Raw genomic sequence first — 15,022 nt, 5'->3', positions numbered from 1 at the left:
TTTGTCTACCCAGAATTTTGTCTATATCTTTAGTGTAAACCAGCATCTGCAGTTGCTTCCTACTTTGTTGGTTGAGTTTTGGTCATGGAATGTAATCGAGAATCTCTGTGAAATTGTACAATGCCGTCAATATGTTTGAATGAATGTTTACAGTTAATTTCTCGGCAGCTGATCGGAATATTGTCTCCCTTTTCTACTATAGAAGGAGGCACGTTTCAAGGGGTGCCTAAAGGAACCACCGTACTCAATGACCTTCCAGCGAGATGTCAGATCGTTTGGGGCAAACTGCAAAGGGAAAGGATGGAAAAACCAAGTACTCGTCACTCAACCTATTTGATACTTACAAAGGAAAGTCCTTAGAAACCCAGAAACCTACAGGTAATTTGAGAGCAATCGCGATGGCTGGGTGGTTGTTGTTGTTAAAAAGCCTGCAAGGACTTGTTCTTGCCAGTCTTTGTATATGTGTTCGTTCCTAGGAGTGCTTTGGTCCAATTTTAAATCGTTCAATAGACGATAGGTGCAGGAGGAGGCCATTCAGCTCTTCCAGCCAGCACCTCCATTCACTATGATCATGGCTGATCATCCCCAATCAGTACCCCGTTCCTGCCTTCTCCCCATATCCCTGACTCCGCTATCTTTAAGAGCCCTATCTAGCTCTCGCTTGAAAGCATCCAGAGAACCTGCCTCCACCGCCCTCTGAGGCAGAGAATTCCACACTCACCACTCTCTGTGAGAAAAAGTGTATCCTTGTCTCCGTTCTAAATGGCTTACTCCTTATTCTTAAACTGTGACCCCTGGTTTGGACTCTCCCACCTTGTTAATCTGCTTGACGTTTCAAGTATTTGTAGCCATGTGCTTTGAGACAAAACTTTTTTTTTCCCCTTGTACTCCTGAAAATCTTGAAAGTGAAGTAATACTCCTGGCCCTGTACATTTGCAATTCTGTGGCAAGTGATCACTTGGCAGGCTTTCTTTCCCAGTACTGATCCCTCACCTCCTCCCTCTGCTTGGGTATGTGCCAGTTTTGCCCTTGGTGCCAAGTAACCCAACAACAGCTAGTATTCAAACAGCACAGTAGCGCAATGAGAGAGCTGCTGCCTCCACGATCCAGCGACCTGACTTTGATCCTAGCTTGCGGTGCCATCTGCGTGGACGTTGCACATGGCTTTTCCCCACCTGCTCTAGTTTCCTCTCCAGTCCTGTGTGAGAATGATTAATTAATTGGCCACTTTAACACTCATTGGACAATCTGGGTGGAGTGTGATTGGGGGGTGGGGGGGGGGTTGGTGGTTAGTGGTGCAGAGTTAATGGGAATACAGAAATGAGGTACTACAAGTTGGTTTACCAAAAAAACACAAGGTGCTGGAGCAACTCAGCAGTCAGGCAGCATTTCTGGAGAATATAAGTGATTGGAGTAGCATTAGGCCATTCGGCCCATCAAGTCTATGCCATTCAATCATGGCTGATCTACAGTATCTTTCCCTCTTAACCCCATTCTCCTGCCTTCTCCCCATAACCTCTGACACCAGTACTGAGTTCTCCAGGGTTTTCTCACCCACCCTGTCCTAACACAGCTATTGTTACAATTTTAATGTTCTAACGTCATCAGTTTAACTTGCATTCTTGATGATCAACTACAATTTAAGTAGTTATATAATGTGATATATTGTGGGTGAGGAAACAAACATTTTTAAACATCATCCATTCCTTTTCTCCAGAGAATGTGGTGTTTTGGGAAGAATGTTTCCACCCCAGACCATCACCTATTCATGTGTAGGAAAGAACTGCAGATGCTGGTTGGAATCGAAGATGGACACAAAATGCTGGAGTAACTCAGCAGGACGGGCAGCATCTCGAAAGAGAAAGAATGGGTGACGTTTCGCATCTCGACCTGAAACGTCACCCATTCCTTCTCTCCAGAGTTGCTGCCTGTCTGGCTGAGTTACTCCAGCATTTTGTGTCATTATCTATTTATGTTCTCCAGAGATACTGCCTGCCCTGCTGAGTTACTCCATCGCTTTTTGACTTTTATTAATTCATGGGAACGCTGGGCCAATACAGTTTATTACGTGAGATGTGATTGCTAGTCTGTGTGGGTTATAGGTCCTATTTTATGACCTTTGATGCCTTTTATATACCAGTATATTGTTAAACACTATTAAAACAAATCTTGAGAATTGTGCTGCATGTAGAGAGGCTTGTGCAGAGACCCGAAACGTCACCTATTCCTTCGTTCCATAGATACTGCCTCACCCGCTGAGTTTCTCCAGCATTTTTGTCTACCAAATTTAATGGTGGTAATCTAGTCTAAAGAAGTCCAGAGAGGTGATTGCAGACCAGCACAATGACCAGTTGATCTGTTAATTTGGACAATTGTATAAACAAGTTTGGCAGACACAAAATGCTGAAGTAACTCAGCGGGTGAGCAGCATCTCTGGAGACAAGGAATGGGTGACGTTTTGGGTCGAGACACTTCACTGATGTCAGGGGAGGGGGCGGATCAAAGATAGAATGTAGGCGGAGACAGCAAAACTGGTGGGAGAACCGGGAAGGGGATGGAGAGAGTAAGCAAGGGCTATCTGAAGTTGGAGAAGTCAATGCTCATATAGCTACATTCTTTATTTGTCCCACCCCCTCCCCTGACATCAGTGTGAAGAAGGGTGTCAACCTGAAACATCATCCATTCCTTCTCCAGAGATGCTGCCTCACCCGCTGAGTTACTCCAGCATTTTGTGTCTACCTTCGATCTAAACCTGCAAACGAGTTTGGCATCTTCTTTGGGCCTGGATGCCACGTAATATTTTGCTGTTTGCGACGGGGCCCTTTCAAATGCTATCTCTGTTATGTGGTTCTTAAGTCTGTTCCTCTCCCTTGCCTTCAGGGCATTTTTATTGCTAAGATGATTTGATGTATTGTTTTGGGCTAATGCTAACCAGAAGGAGTCATAGGATTAAGAATTTTTGGAGCACCAACAGTGAAGAAAGCAGGCCAATCGATAGGAGTTTAGGTGGATTTACCTCAAAGAATATTAGATTCCTTTTCCCTTTCTCGACCAGTTTTGGTGGTAATGCACCAACTGCGCCTAGCGACATTGCGAAAGGAATAAACGGGGACAGTACAGTTCTTTTTGTCCCACATTATCTGCGATGACCATGATGCCAAGTTGATTCAATTTCTTCCGCCTGCATGCTGTCCACATCGCTCCAATCCCTGCATGTCCTTGTGCCCCGTTACAAGCCTCTGAAATGCCACTCTCATATCTGCTTCCACCACCACACTGGCAGCACGTTCCAGCTGCCCACCTGTAGAAAGCAAAATTTGCCTTGCAAGTAGGCAATAGGTGCAGGAGTAGGCCATTCAGCGCTTCGAGCCAGCACCGCCATTCGCTGTGATCATGGCTGATCATCCACAATCAGTACCCCGGTCCTGCCTTCTCTCTATATCCCTTGACTCTGCTATCTTTAAGAGCTCTATCTAACTCTCTTGAAAGCATTCAGAGATTTGACCTCTACTGTCTTCTGAGGCAGAAACTTCCACAGATTCACAACTCTCTGGGCTAAAAAGGTTTTTCATCATCTCCGTTCTAAATGGCCTAGCCTTTATTCTTAAACTGTGGCCCCTGGTTCTGGATTCCCCCAACATCAGGAACACATGCCCAATCCCTTAATAAACTTATGTTTCAATAAGAGACCCTCTCATCCTTCTAAATTCCAGAGTATACAAGCCCAGCCGCTCCATTCTATCGACATATGACAGGCCCACCATCCTGAGAATTAACTTTGTGAACTTTTCCCCTCTCACCTTGAAGCTATGCCATCTAGCCTTTGATGTTTCCACTTTGGGAGGGTGGTATGGTGTGGGGAGTAGGTTCTGACTGTCTAGCTTTCCTGTGCCTCTCATTTTCTATACTTCTATCAGGTCTCCCCTTGGCCTCGGGTGCTCCAGAGAAAACAATCCGTGCATCAAACCTTTCCTTATAGTTAATACCCTGTAATCCAGGCAGCATTTTGGTAAACCACTTCTGCACACTGCCCAAAGCAGCCACATCCATCCTGTAATTAATGCCTTGCAGAGCTTCTTACCAAAGACAACAATTGGAGCTAATTGCAATTATTATGCTCTTTCAGCTCATTTTCTGAGTCGCTTCAGTCATAGGCAACCCGCTAATTGTATCTCCACGGAAGACACAAAAAGTTGGAGTAATCTCTGGAGAGAAGGGATGGGTGGCGTTTCCGGTCGAGACCCTTCTTTCTCCACTCCATTCTCCTTTCTCTTTTTCTGCTCCCCCCAAATCCATTTTGCAAAATAACAGGACAGTCTAGCTTTTTTTTTTGTACGAGACAGAGGATGCCAGGGAGCTGAGATGTGGAATCTATACGGCTTAATTTTTAATGAATGTATGAATCTGTTAAAATGTATATAATGGAGTCGGACAGCACAACCCAGGCCCTTCGGCCCACCACATCCATGCTGACCTTTTATGCTCTTCGATGCTAATGGCATTTCCCTGCATTTGGTCACATCCTCAGCGCCAACTCTCCTCTTCGCCAAACCAACAAGACTGCCTATTTCGCAAAGAGTAATAACTTCCCAGTTTCAGTTAAACATCTGTTTTTAACATCTCCAATTTATTTTTGGAACAATAGTATTTCTCATTCAGGTTTTATCAATGTTCACAATAATGTCCTTGTTTTCCTCCTCTCAAGCAATGCGCGTAGCCTTGTCCTGCAGTTGAACTGACAATTTCTCAAGTCTCTGGGTGGTTGTGAGAGGCTGTGCTGCTGGATCTGTTGTATAAAAAAAAATAATAATAGTGAGGCTTCAGCCAAAATATTGCATGCAGTTTACAGTTACAGTGCAAACTAGGCCCTTCAGCTCACCGAGTCCACACCGACCAGCGATTTCCCCCCGTGAACTTTTCTCTCACCACACACACACACACACACACACACACACACACACACACACACACACACACACACACACACACACACACACACACACACACACACACACACACAAATTAACCTACAATCCTATATGTCTTTCAAGTGTGGAAATAAATCGAAGATCTTAGAAAACACACGCATACCACTGGGAGAAAGTACAAACTCCATACAGACAAGAACCCAAAGTCGGATCAAAACCAGTTCTCTGGCGCTCTACCGCGACGCCACCCTTCTTTCTGTCACTAGACTACCATAAAGATGCGACACCAGTAGAGAGGATGCAATGGATGTGTGGCTGGGTGTTACACAATGTTAATTATGATAGGTGGTTGGTCTGATTGGGGCGTTTATCTTGAAGCAAAGGAAACTGCAATGATGTCAAATTACGTACGGAATGAAGTAAGGCCAGGCATGTTAAATAGAACAAATTGGTTTCCCTTTAGGAAGACCTTGTAGCTTGATGTCTATTAAAAATAATTGATGAAATGATTAGAAAAAAAGGAGTGCTTAAATGTTCCACTGATGCTGGTGGGATTCTCTACCTGGCATCCAGAAAGTGTGGTGGAAGCAAAATGCCTCTAATCTTGAAACAAAATGCTCTTTGACCCATAACACCCATAACACTGCCGTGGAATCAACAACATCAAACAATATCAACATCGTCTAGTGGCTCTTTCTGTACCACATCTTTAAGTAATCATCGTTTATTAGCCAAATGGAGTTGTATAGTACTGAGATATGCCATTTGACCCACCATTTCCTTACTGGCCATTGTTCCCATCAACATTTATGCCATTTGTTCACATTGGGTCCATATTCATCTATGTATCAACAGATCATGTAGGTGCACAGAGTTTCTTGCCCAGAGTAGGTGACTCGAGAACCTAAGGACGTAGGTTTAATCTGAAGGGGGAAAGATTTAATTGGAATTCGAGGGGTAACTTTTTCACACAGAGGGTGGTGTGTGTATGAAACAAACAGCCAGTGGAGGTAGTTGAGGCAGGGACTGTGCCAACATTTAAGAAACAGTTAGACAGGTACATAGGACAGGTTTGGAAGGATATGGACCAAACGCAGGCAGGTTGGAACTGGTGCATGTTGGCCGGTGTGGGCAAGTTGGGCTGAAGGGTCTGATTCAACACTGCATGACTCTATATAGGCGGTCCTGGCTGATAGAAAGCTGAGAGCAGGACTTGAATCGTCATCACTGACTTCTTGCACACAAGGCGATACAGCTGCTAATTGACCACCAGACTATTTTGATGAAATAGTGGATTGAATGTAATTCTGATCAAAACGTTGCACAGACTGCCATTGTTTGACTGTGTCCATCATTAACCCACTATCTGAGTGGTGCAGTATGAATCGCACAGCTGTGGCTGTGCCTTGTGATTTACTCTATGCCCACTACAATATTGACCGGCAAAGCTCAGCGGCAGAGTTGCTGCAGTAGAGAGCCAGAAACCCGGGTGCAATCATGACTACAGGCGTTGTCAGTACGGAGTTTGTGCGTTCACCCTGTGACCTTGTGGGTTTTTCCTGGGTGCTCAGGTTTCCTCCCACATTCCAAAGACGTACAGTTTTCGGTAAAAATTGTAAATTGTCCCTCGTGTTAAAGACCTGTCCCACTTACGCGACCATTACAGGTGACTGCCGGTGCCCATCATAGGTCACCAAATTATAGTGTCTTTCTGGTCGCCGCTGAATTTTCAAAATGTTGGAAATTTCGGCGGCCTATCATGGGTGCCGGCAGTCAGGTCAAAAGTCAAAAGTCAAAGTATCCTTTATTGTCATTCAGACCTTTTGGTCTGAACGAAATTTCGTGCCTTGCAGTCATACATATAATAAAAATAACAAAAACACACAATAAACACAAATTTAACATCCACTACAGTGAGTTCACCAGGCACCTCACTGTGATGGAAGGCAAAAGTCTTAAAGTCGCATGTAAAGGTCGCGTAAGTGGGACAGGCCCTTTAGTGTGCAGGGATCGCTGGTCGACACTCGTTGAGCCGAAGGGCCTTTTTCTGCGCTGTATCTCTAAACAAAACTAAATATTGTCTCTGTCTTTTGACGCAGCTAATCTGAATGCCCGTATATGTTTGTTTTTCCGTTGACAGTCACCGCACGTCATGGATTGCAGAGTCTCGGTAAAGTTGCCGCTGCTCGGCGTATGCCACCCCCTGCAAACCTGCCAAGCTTAAAAGCAGAAAATAAAGGCAATGACCCCAATATTTCTTTAGTACCAAAAGACGGAACAGGATGGGCAAGCAAGCAAGAATCGCAAGACCAAAAGAGGTAAGTGCTTTTAACAGTTATCGCCCTGGACATTCGGGATAGGAGGCTGCACAGGATTCTTGTTTCTGTTGCACTAAATGTTCTTGTATTGAGATCCCAACACTAACTTGTCTGCAAATTATATTGGAAATAGCCAAATAGTGTTTTTTTTTCTTTTTGCATTACTTCTCTGGACATTGGCATTGCTGGTAAAACTGGTATTTATTGCCTATCTTTAAAATGCCCTTGTGGTGGTTCCTCTTTCCACAAATGAGCTTCTACTTTGAAACTTTTTCCACGAGTAGTAGCTCTACTCAATAACCAAAAATCTGTAGCCTCTTTTTGCTCTGATATTTTATTTAATGCACATGTTTTATTATTAATGTTTTATATTTCAATCTTACCTGTCACTGTATGTCATGTTGTCACTTGCGGGCAGAGCACCATGGCAAATTCCTTGTATGCGAATACTTGGCCAATAAACTTATTCATTCATTCAAACATTGCAATCCTCGTGGTTAAGCAATTCGAACTACAGCAACGATGAAGGATTACTAATACATATTATAGCATAGTATAATACCCGGTGATGCAGCGGTAGAGTTGCTGCCTTACAGCGAACGCAGCGCCAGAGACCTGGGTTCGATCCTGACTGCGGGCGCTGTCTGTACGGAGTTTGCACGTTGTCCCCGTGACCTGTGTGGGTTTTCTCCGAGATCTTCGGGTTCCTCCCACATTCCAAAGACGTACACATATGTCGGTTAATTGGATTGGTAAATGTAAAAATTGACCCTAGTGGGTGTGGGATAGTGTTGATGTGCAGGGATCGCTGGTCGGCGCGGACCCGGTGGGCCGAAGGGCCTGTTTCCGCGCTGTATCTCTAAACTACCTAAACAAATCACGATGCTCCATGAATTGGCAGGGAACCTGCATGCGGTTGTGTTCCCATGTGTTTGTTGCCATTGTTCTTCGTATAAAAGGTCATGAGCTCTAGAAATGGCCTAGGAAGATAATGGCAATGCATTTAATGTGCGATACCCTGTCTCCACTGCATGTCAGTGCATGGTGGAGGGAATAAAGGCTTCAAGATGGTTAGTGGAGCACCTCATTCGTCCAGCACTGAGACAGTGTGCTGCTTAGATCTAGATGTGGCCGAGTTTCTTGAGATTTGTTGGCACTGCAAGCAAGTGGAGTGTATTCCATCTGATTTGTGCCTTGTAGATGGTCGAAATGCCTCGAGTGTCAGGAAATGAGTCGCCCGCCTGCAGGATATCGGCTTCTGACTTATTCTTGTAGTCATGCTACTCGTGTTCCAGGTTAATGATGAACCTGAGGTTATTGATGATTAAAGTATGGTCAGTGTTCATGCCAAGAGTAGGTTCCCTCTTGTTGGAAGAGAACCTTGTCTGGCATCTGTGCATGACTGTCTTCTTCTTGCGTATGGTGTGCACAGCCTAAAGTTCTGGGTCAACTTGTTCTATTTGATCTTGTTTGTGCACGTCGGGTTGATTGCATTAGTCCAAACAGGGTGCACCACGTGAAGGTTGCAATCTCCCACTCCTGGATGAATGCTACTTGCCACGTACCGTGCTCGATTTGTTGTTGTCTCGGCTCGATGCATTTATTGGCTGCAAACATAATCGAATTGCAAAAATAATGAAAAATGATAGTCCTGGGGAACACTCCTAATTTAATAATGGATGGCAGAACAGTCCGTGATAAAGCAACTGAAGGTGGTTGGGTCGATTAATGTTCTGTTGCTGGGATGGTTGACCCCTCTTCCTCTTTTTTTCTACACACACTGCCCCTCCCCCCTCCTCCCTCACCCGCCCCTCTCCTCCCCTCTGCAACCCCCTGACCATTCGATAAACATGAAATCCCGGAGTAGCTCAGTGAGTCTGGCAGCATCCCTGAAGATAAAGAATAGGCCACGATCCTGCTTGGAACCCGACCTGAAAAGTTGCCTATTCCTTTTCTCCAGAGTTACTCCAGCATTTTGTGTCCATCTTCGGTATAAACCAGCATCTGCAGTTCCTTCCTACACACACCAGTTGCCCATCTGACTTCAGCCATACAGGGGTGCCTCAATTCAGCACTCATTTCTTCTTCTTATCGAGTGCACACACAAAATTAGAAGTTGTTCAGCCAGAGCTGAACACACTTTTCGGCATCCACATACAATGGTGTCTGTCTTGTCGTTTCTTGTGCGTGGTGGTGGAGAGATTGGTGGAAACAGGGCTGTGACGTGACCCCAGCACTCACTTGAGTATTATTTTGTTGGCAAGGGCAGGCACTTTGCTTGCCTCAAATTCAACTGTCTGGTCCATGTTAGGAGCAAGGAAGTGATGTCTGGAGGCGTGTGTTCCTTGTGAAATCCAAACTGGGTATGAGTGAGTAAGCACCGCTCAATCGCAATGTGGCCTAAGTTACTGATTTGGGCAATAGTCAGCTGAATTTGAATTGTCTGTGAAAGGATATACCTAGGCGACGTTCCACATTGCTTTGCCAGTGCCAGTACTATAGCTTTAGGCCACAGTGGCGCAGCGGTAGAGTTGCTGCCTTACAGCTAATGCAGTGCTGGAGACCCGGGTTCGATCCCGACTACGGGTGCTGTCTGTACGGAGTTTGTACGTTCTCCTCGTGACCTGCGTGTGTTTTCACCGAGATCTTCCGTTTCCCCCCCCCCCCCCACACTCAAAACGTACAGGTTTGTAGGTTAATTGGCTTGGTGAATGTAAGAATTTTCCCTAGTGGGTGTAGGATGGTGTTAGTGTGCGGGGATCGTTGGTCGGCGTGGGCCGAAGGGCCTGTTTCCGTGCTGTGTGCAAAAAAAAATATACGTCTTCTAGATGCACCCGGACGCATCCTCAGTGATGTGCCCTGGGGTCATCGGGTGTTTTGGGTCTCACAACATCAGACACTCTCGCCCAGGCAACCCAGCCAGGGTTGATCAAGCCCTGACTTGTGTCCCAGCATCAAACGCCCACGGATCAGCCCTCATAATAACTACTCTGCAGGGGTTGGGAGACTCTAATGCGTGGAGGGACGGGGCTCTGTGGGGTGAGTCCTGGCCTGGCTCCTCTTGCGTCTCACCAGGTTCCAGGCCTGTGCGCTGCACCTCCTTCTCCGAGCATTTCATTCTCGCCTGATGGATTTTATGGCCATGGTGGTTCATTAGGCCTTTCCGTAGCTTTATTGGGTGTCTTTCTCACGAAAGACACAGACTGGGGTGCTAACCCAGCCTTTCCCGGCTGCCGTCTCCATGCCGTCAGCTGTCTCTCCAGTAAACTAAACTGCTCTATAACAGCTTGGCTGGAGGTGCAGCTAATTCTGGAGAGCAGGCCATCAGTCCTTCAGATGGGATGTGATCTGGTTCCATTTCCTTTGTGGTATCCACTGCAGTTTCTTGATATCTCTCGGAGTGAAATAAATTGGCTGGCGCCAAGTGAGGATCTCAATAGGAAACTGAGATGCACCATCAATTCATCACTTCTGGTTTGTCATGGTTCAGCCACTACGTTAGCAAATGTATTCTAGGTTCCTCCATTGTTAAGTGTAGATAGGTTCGTGGAGCTTGCTGCTTCCTCCCCCAGTATGATGAAGCGTCCCAACCTAAAGCTTTGTCCGTCTATTTCCTCCACAAATGTCTCCTGACCTGCTCGGTTCCTCCGACATTTTTTTTCTGCTCTTTCTCTATCTTTGTTGGCTATTCTATTGACCATCACAATTCACAACTATTGTTCGGAGGAAGGGTTCTGACCTTAAATGTCACCTATTCATAGGGACTCTGCTCCGATCTGCTGAGTTACTCCAACGCTTTCTAATTTTTTTGCAAACCAACATCTGCAAGTTCCTTGCTTCATCTTCACAACTGTAAGCTTTAATCCCTGGTTGTGAGATCCACACACACCGCAAAGGCGGGGTCCAGGGCAAGCGGGGGGAGTGCTGTCTGAAATTCACATGGTGCAAAGCCAAGGTGATACAGACACACTGCGATGAACAGGAAGGTTGGCGCTGTAATTAAGATGATAGCACAGTGTACAGTAAGTCCTTTAAAAGAGTGAGGGGGAAGAAGGAGTGGAGACAACTTTTAAGAAGCCAGACAAAGTTTAATAAGCCAGAGATACACAGCTGTGAAGTTTGGCGGAAATTTAACATTACCGGTCGGTTATCCTTTGTTCTGAAAACTCCTGGTTCCGTTTTTTTTTCCCTCCAATGAGCCAATAAAAAGGCCAGTCAGCAAAGGCGATTAACTAAAACTACCTAAGGGACAGAAGTTTAGGGGTAACATGAGGGGGAACTTCTTTACTCATAGAATGGTAGCGGTGTGGAATGAGCTTCCAGTAGAAGTGGTGGAGGCAGGTTCGTTGGTATCATTTAAAAATAAATTGGATAGGCATATGGATGAGGAATGGAGGGTTATGGTACGAGTGCAGGCAGGTGGGACTAAGGGAAAAAAGTTGTTCGGCACGGACTTGTAGGGCCTGTTTCCGTGCTGTAATTGTTATATGGTTATACCCCGACTACCTAGAACTACATGGTGACCCCACTACAACTGCACCAACAGGATTATTGATTATCTCCATGCCGACCAATTTTTGGTCGCAGAAAAATGTTCAACATGTTGAAAAATTAGCGGCGACCATACTGAGGCCGCAACTAGTTCCCAGAGACCAACATCGAACATGTGGCGAGCGCAGAGTCTCCTTGCACTCACCTAAAAAGTCGTCTAAGTGGGACAGGCCCATTAGCTCTTTCTTACTGCAAATCTTTGTCACATATAACCATATAAACCATATAACAATTACAGCACGGAAACGGGCCATCTCGACACTTCTAGTCCGTGCCGAACACGTAATCTCCCCTAGTCCCATACACCTGCGTTCAGACCATAACCCTCCATACCTTTCCCGTCCATATAACTATCCAATTTATTTTTAAATGATAAAAACGAACCTGCCTCCACCACCTTCACTGGAAGCTCATTCCACACAGCCACCACTCTCTGAGTAAAGAAGTTCCCCCTCATGTTACCCCTAAACTTCTGTCCCTTAATTCTCAAGTCATGTCCCCTTGTTTGAATCTTCCCTACTCTCAGTGGGAAAAGCTTATCCACGTCAACTCTGTCTATCCCTCTCATCATTTTAAAGACCTCTATCAAGTCCCCCCTTAACCTTCTGCGCTCCAAAGAATAAAGCCCTAACTTGTTCAACCTTTCTCTGTAACTTAGTTGCTGAAAACCCAGGCAACATTCTAGTAAATCTCCTCTGTACTCTCTCTATTTTGTTGACATCCTTCCTATAATTAGGCGACCAAAATTGTACACCATACTCCCGAATTGGCCTCACCAATGCCTTGTACAATTTTAACATTACATCCCAACTTCTATACTCAATGCTCTGATTTATAAAGGCCAGCACACCAAAAGCTTTCTTTACCACCCTATCTACATGAGATTCCACTTTCAGGGAACTGTGCACAGTTATTCCCAGATCCCTCTGTTCACCTGCATTCTTCAATTCCCTACCATTTACCATGTACGTCCTATTTTGATTTGTCCTGCCAAGCTGTAGCACCTCACACTTATCAGCATTAAACTCCATCTGCCATCTTTCAGCCCACTCTTCCAACTGGCATAAATCTCTCTGTAGACTTTGAAAATCGACTTCATTATCCACAACCCCACCTATCTTAGTATCATCTGCATACTTACTAATCCAATTTACCACACCATCATCCAGATCATTGATGTACATGACAAACAACAGTGGACCCAACACAGATCCCTGTGGCACCCCACTAGTCACTGGCCTCCAACCTGACAAACAACCATCCACCATTACTCTCTGGTATCTCCCATTCAGCCACTGTTGAATCCATCTTGCTACTCTTCCATTAATCCCCAACCATTGAACCTTCTTAACCAACCTTCCGTGAGGAACCTTGTCAAAGGCCTTACTGAAGTCCATGTATACAACATCCACTGCTTTACCCTCATCAATTTCCCGAGTAACCTCTTCAAAAAATTCAAGGTTCTGATTTTTTTTCTTTTGCTGCAGCTGCACACATTAAATTGTACGTGGTTTGTACCCGTACTAAATGCTTTAATTTGCTTTAATAGTTTTCTGTATTTATCCCCTTCTCCCTGGGTAAGAAAATCAAAATAGTCCATTAGTTGCAATTTTTGAATCCGCTAGGGTTTAAGTGCCTTAAGGTTTGAATAACAATTTTAAATATTCAATTTTGGATCAGAGTATACATTTGTTTTTTTTTAAAAGGCAATAGGCAGGGTGAATGAGTGGGAATGCACATCATTTGATTTTAAAGGTGATTAGTCATGGCTGGTTGAGCAGCTCAATCTATTTTGTCCATAAAGTCCGCAGGGCTGTCCTTACTCACTAGGTTGAAGTCTTGTCATAAGCATGATATAAAACTGAAATTGTGTGAATTGTTGTTCATTCTTGGGGTGGCACGGTGGCCTCGGGGGTGGAGTTGCTGCCTTGCAGCACCAGAGACCCAGGTTCGATCGTTGCTTCCTGTACGGAGTTTGTACATTCTCCCTGTGACCTGCGTGGGTTTTCTTCGGGTGCTCCGGTTTCCTCCCACACTCCAAACACATGCAGGTTTGCGGGTTAATTGGCTTGGAAAAATTGTAAATTGTTCCTAGTGTGTAGGATAGTGCTAGATGACCAAAGGAGGAGGGCTGACTGAACTTTGTTGCCTTCCACCACAGTGAAGAATGCTGTGGTGGATGTTTGTGTTAAATCTTATTGTGTTCTGTGTGTTCTTTTTAAGTGTATCGCTGCTGGCAAATTCATTTCACTGTACCTTCGGGTGCATGCGATGAATGAAATTGACTTTGACTTTGTTTGTCGGTGCGGATTCGTTGGGCCAAAGGGCCTGTTTCCGTGCTGTGTATCTAAACTAAACTAAAACCAAACGTATCAATGCTGAGGCTTAATTTCTGGCTGTGTTCATCAAATTTGTGCTTTTTTTGGTACCAGCAACCTGTAACTCAAAATTAGTGTTTGGTCCTATTTTTTTTTTTTCTTTCAAAATGTTTACTTTATTAGTTAAGTTTGTATTTTCAGACATTTTTTTAAATAAGCGTTGACCTTGATAATCTTTAGCTTGCCTTCTGCTCTAAATCTGGTGTCCAGCATCTGCCGCCTCCGCCTCCTCCTCCTCCTCCCTGCTAACTTATTGAGAATGAGTGAATTTGTGAATTGAGGACCTTAAAACTGTCTGAAGCTCCCATCCTCAACTGTCCTTCTGTAAGGCTTTTAAACTTCCAAGCTCTCTGCTACCTTATTGCAGATGAACTACTGTGATCTTTTTCTCCAGTTCTGCCTCCTTGGCAATGGTGCAATGCGCTTTGGCTGAACCCGATTCCATTTTTTTTGTTAATACTACATTTCCTCCCAAGTGCATTTTGTTTTGCTTTTCAAAGAAACCAGAGGACATAGGGGCAGAATTAGGCCATTCGCCCCATTGAGTCTACTATTTGATCATGGCTGGTCAATTTTTCCCCTGTCGACCCCATTCTCCTGCCTTCTCCCCATAATACCCTTGCTGATCGGGAGCCTATCAATGTTTAAGGAAGAGCTGCAGATACTGGAACCCGTGATAGCAGTTCTTCCTTAAGCATTTTGTCTACTCCACTGCGAAATCTCCTCAAGGTATTCTTATTTTGAAAAGGTTCTCCTCCTCTCTCCAAAGACAGTTCTTCTTCCCGCCACCCCCACCCCCACATCAGTCTGAAGAAGGGTCTCCACCCAAAACGCCACCTATTCCTTC

The 15,022-nt window shown here is 45.0% G+C and overlaps 1 protein-coding gene across 1 annotated transcript in view; it reads left to right on the top strand.

The window, feature by feature from the left end:
• LOC129694216 (protein PRRC2A-like) overlaps positions 1 to 15,022 on the top strand; it is a 144,231-nt gene that overhangs the window by 21,076 nt on the left and 108,133 nt on the right. Inside the window, 2 exon segments of the mRNA XM_055630932.1 lie at positions 203 to 378; positions 7,069 to 7,246. Of these exon segments, the coding sequence (XP_055486907.1) occupies positions 264 to 378; positions 7,069 to 7,246 (293 nt within the window). The 5' untranslated portion in view covers positions 203 to 263.

This window comes from Leucoraja erinacea, unplaced genomic scaffold (genome assembly GCF_028641065.1).
Source record: "Leucoraja erinacea ecotype New England unplaced genomic scaffold, Leri_hhj_1 Leri_57S, whole genome shotgun sequence".
Lineage (NCBI taxonomy): Eukaryota > Metazoa > Chordata > Chondrichthyes > Rajiformes > Rajidae > Leucoraja > Leucoraja erinaceus.
The sequence above is the reverse complement of the archived record's forward strand: the minus strand, read 5'-3'. Positions and strand labels throughout refer to the sequence as shown.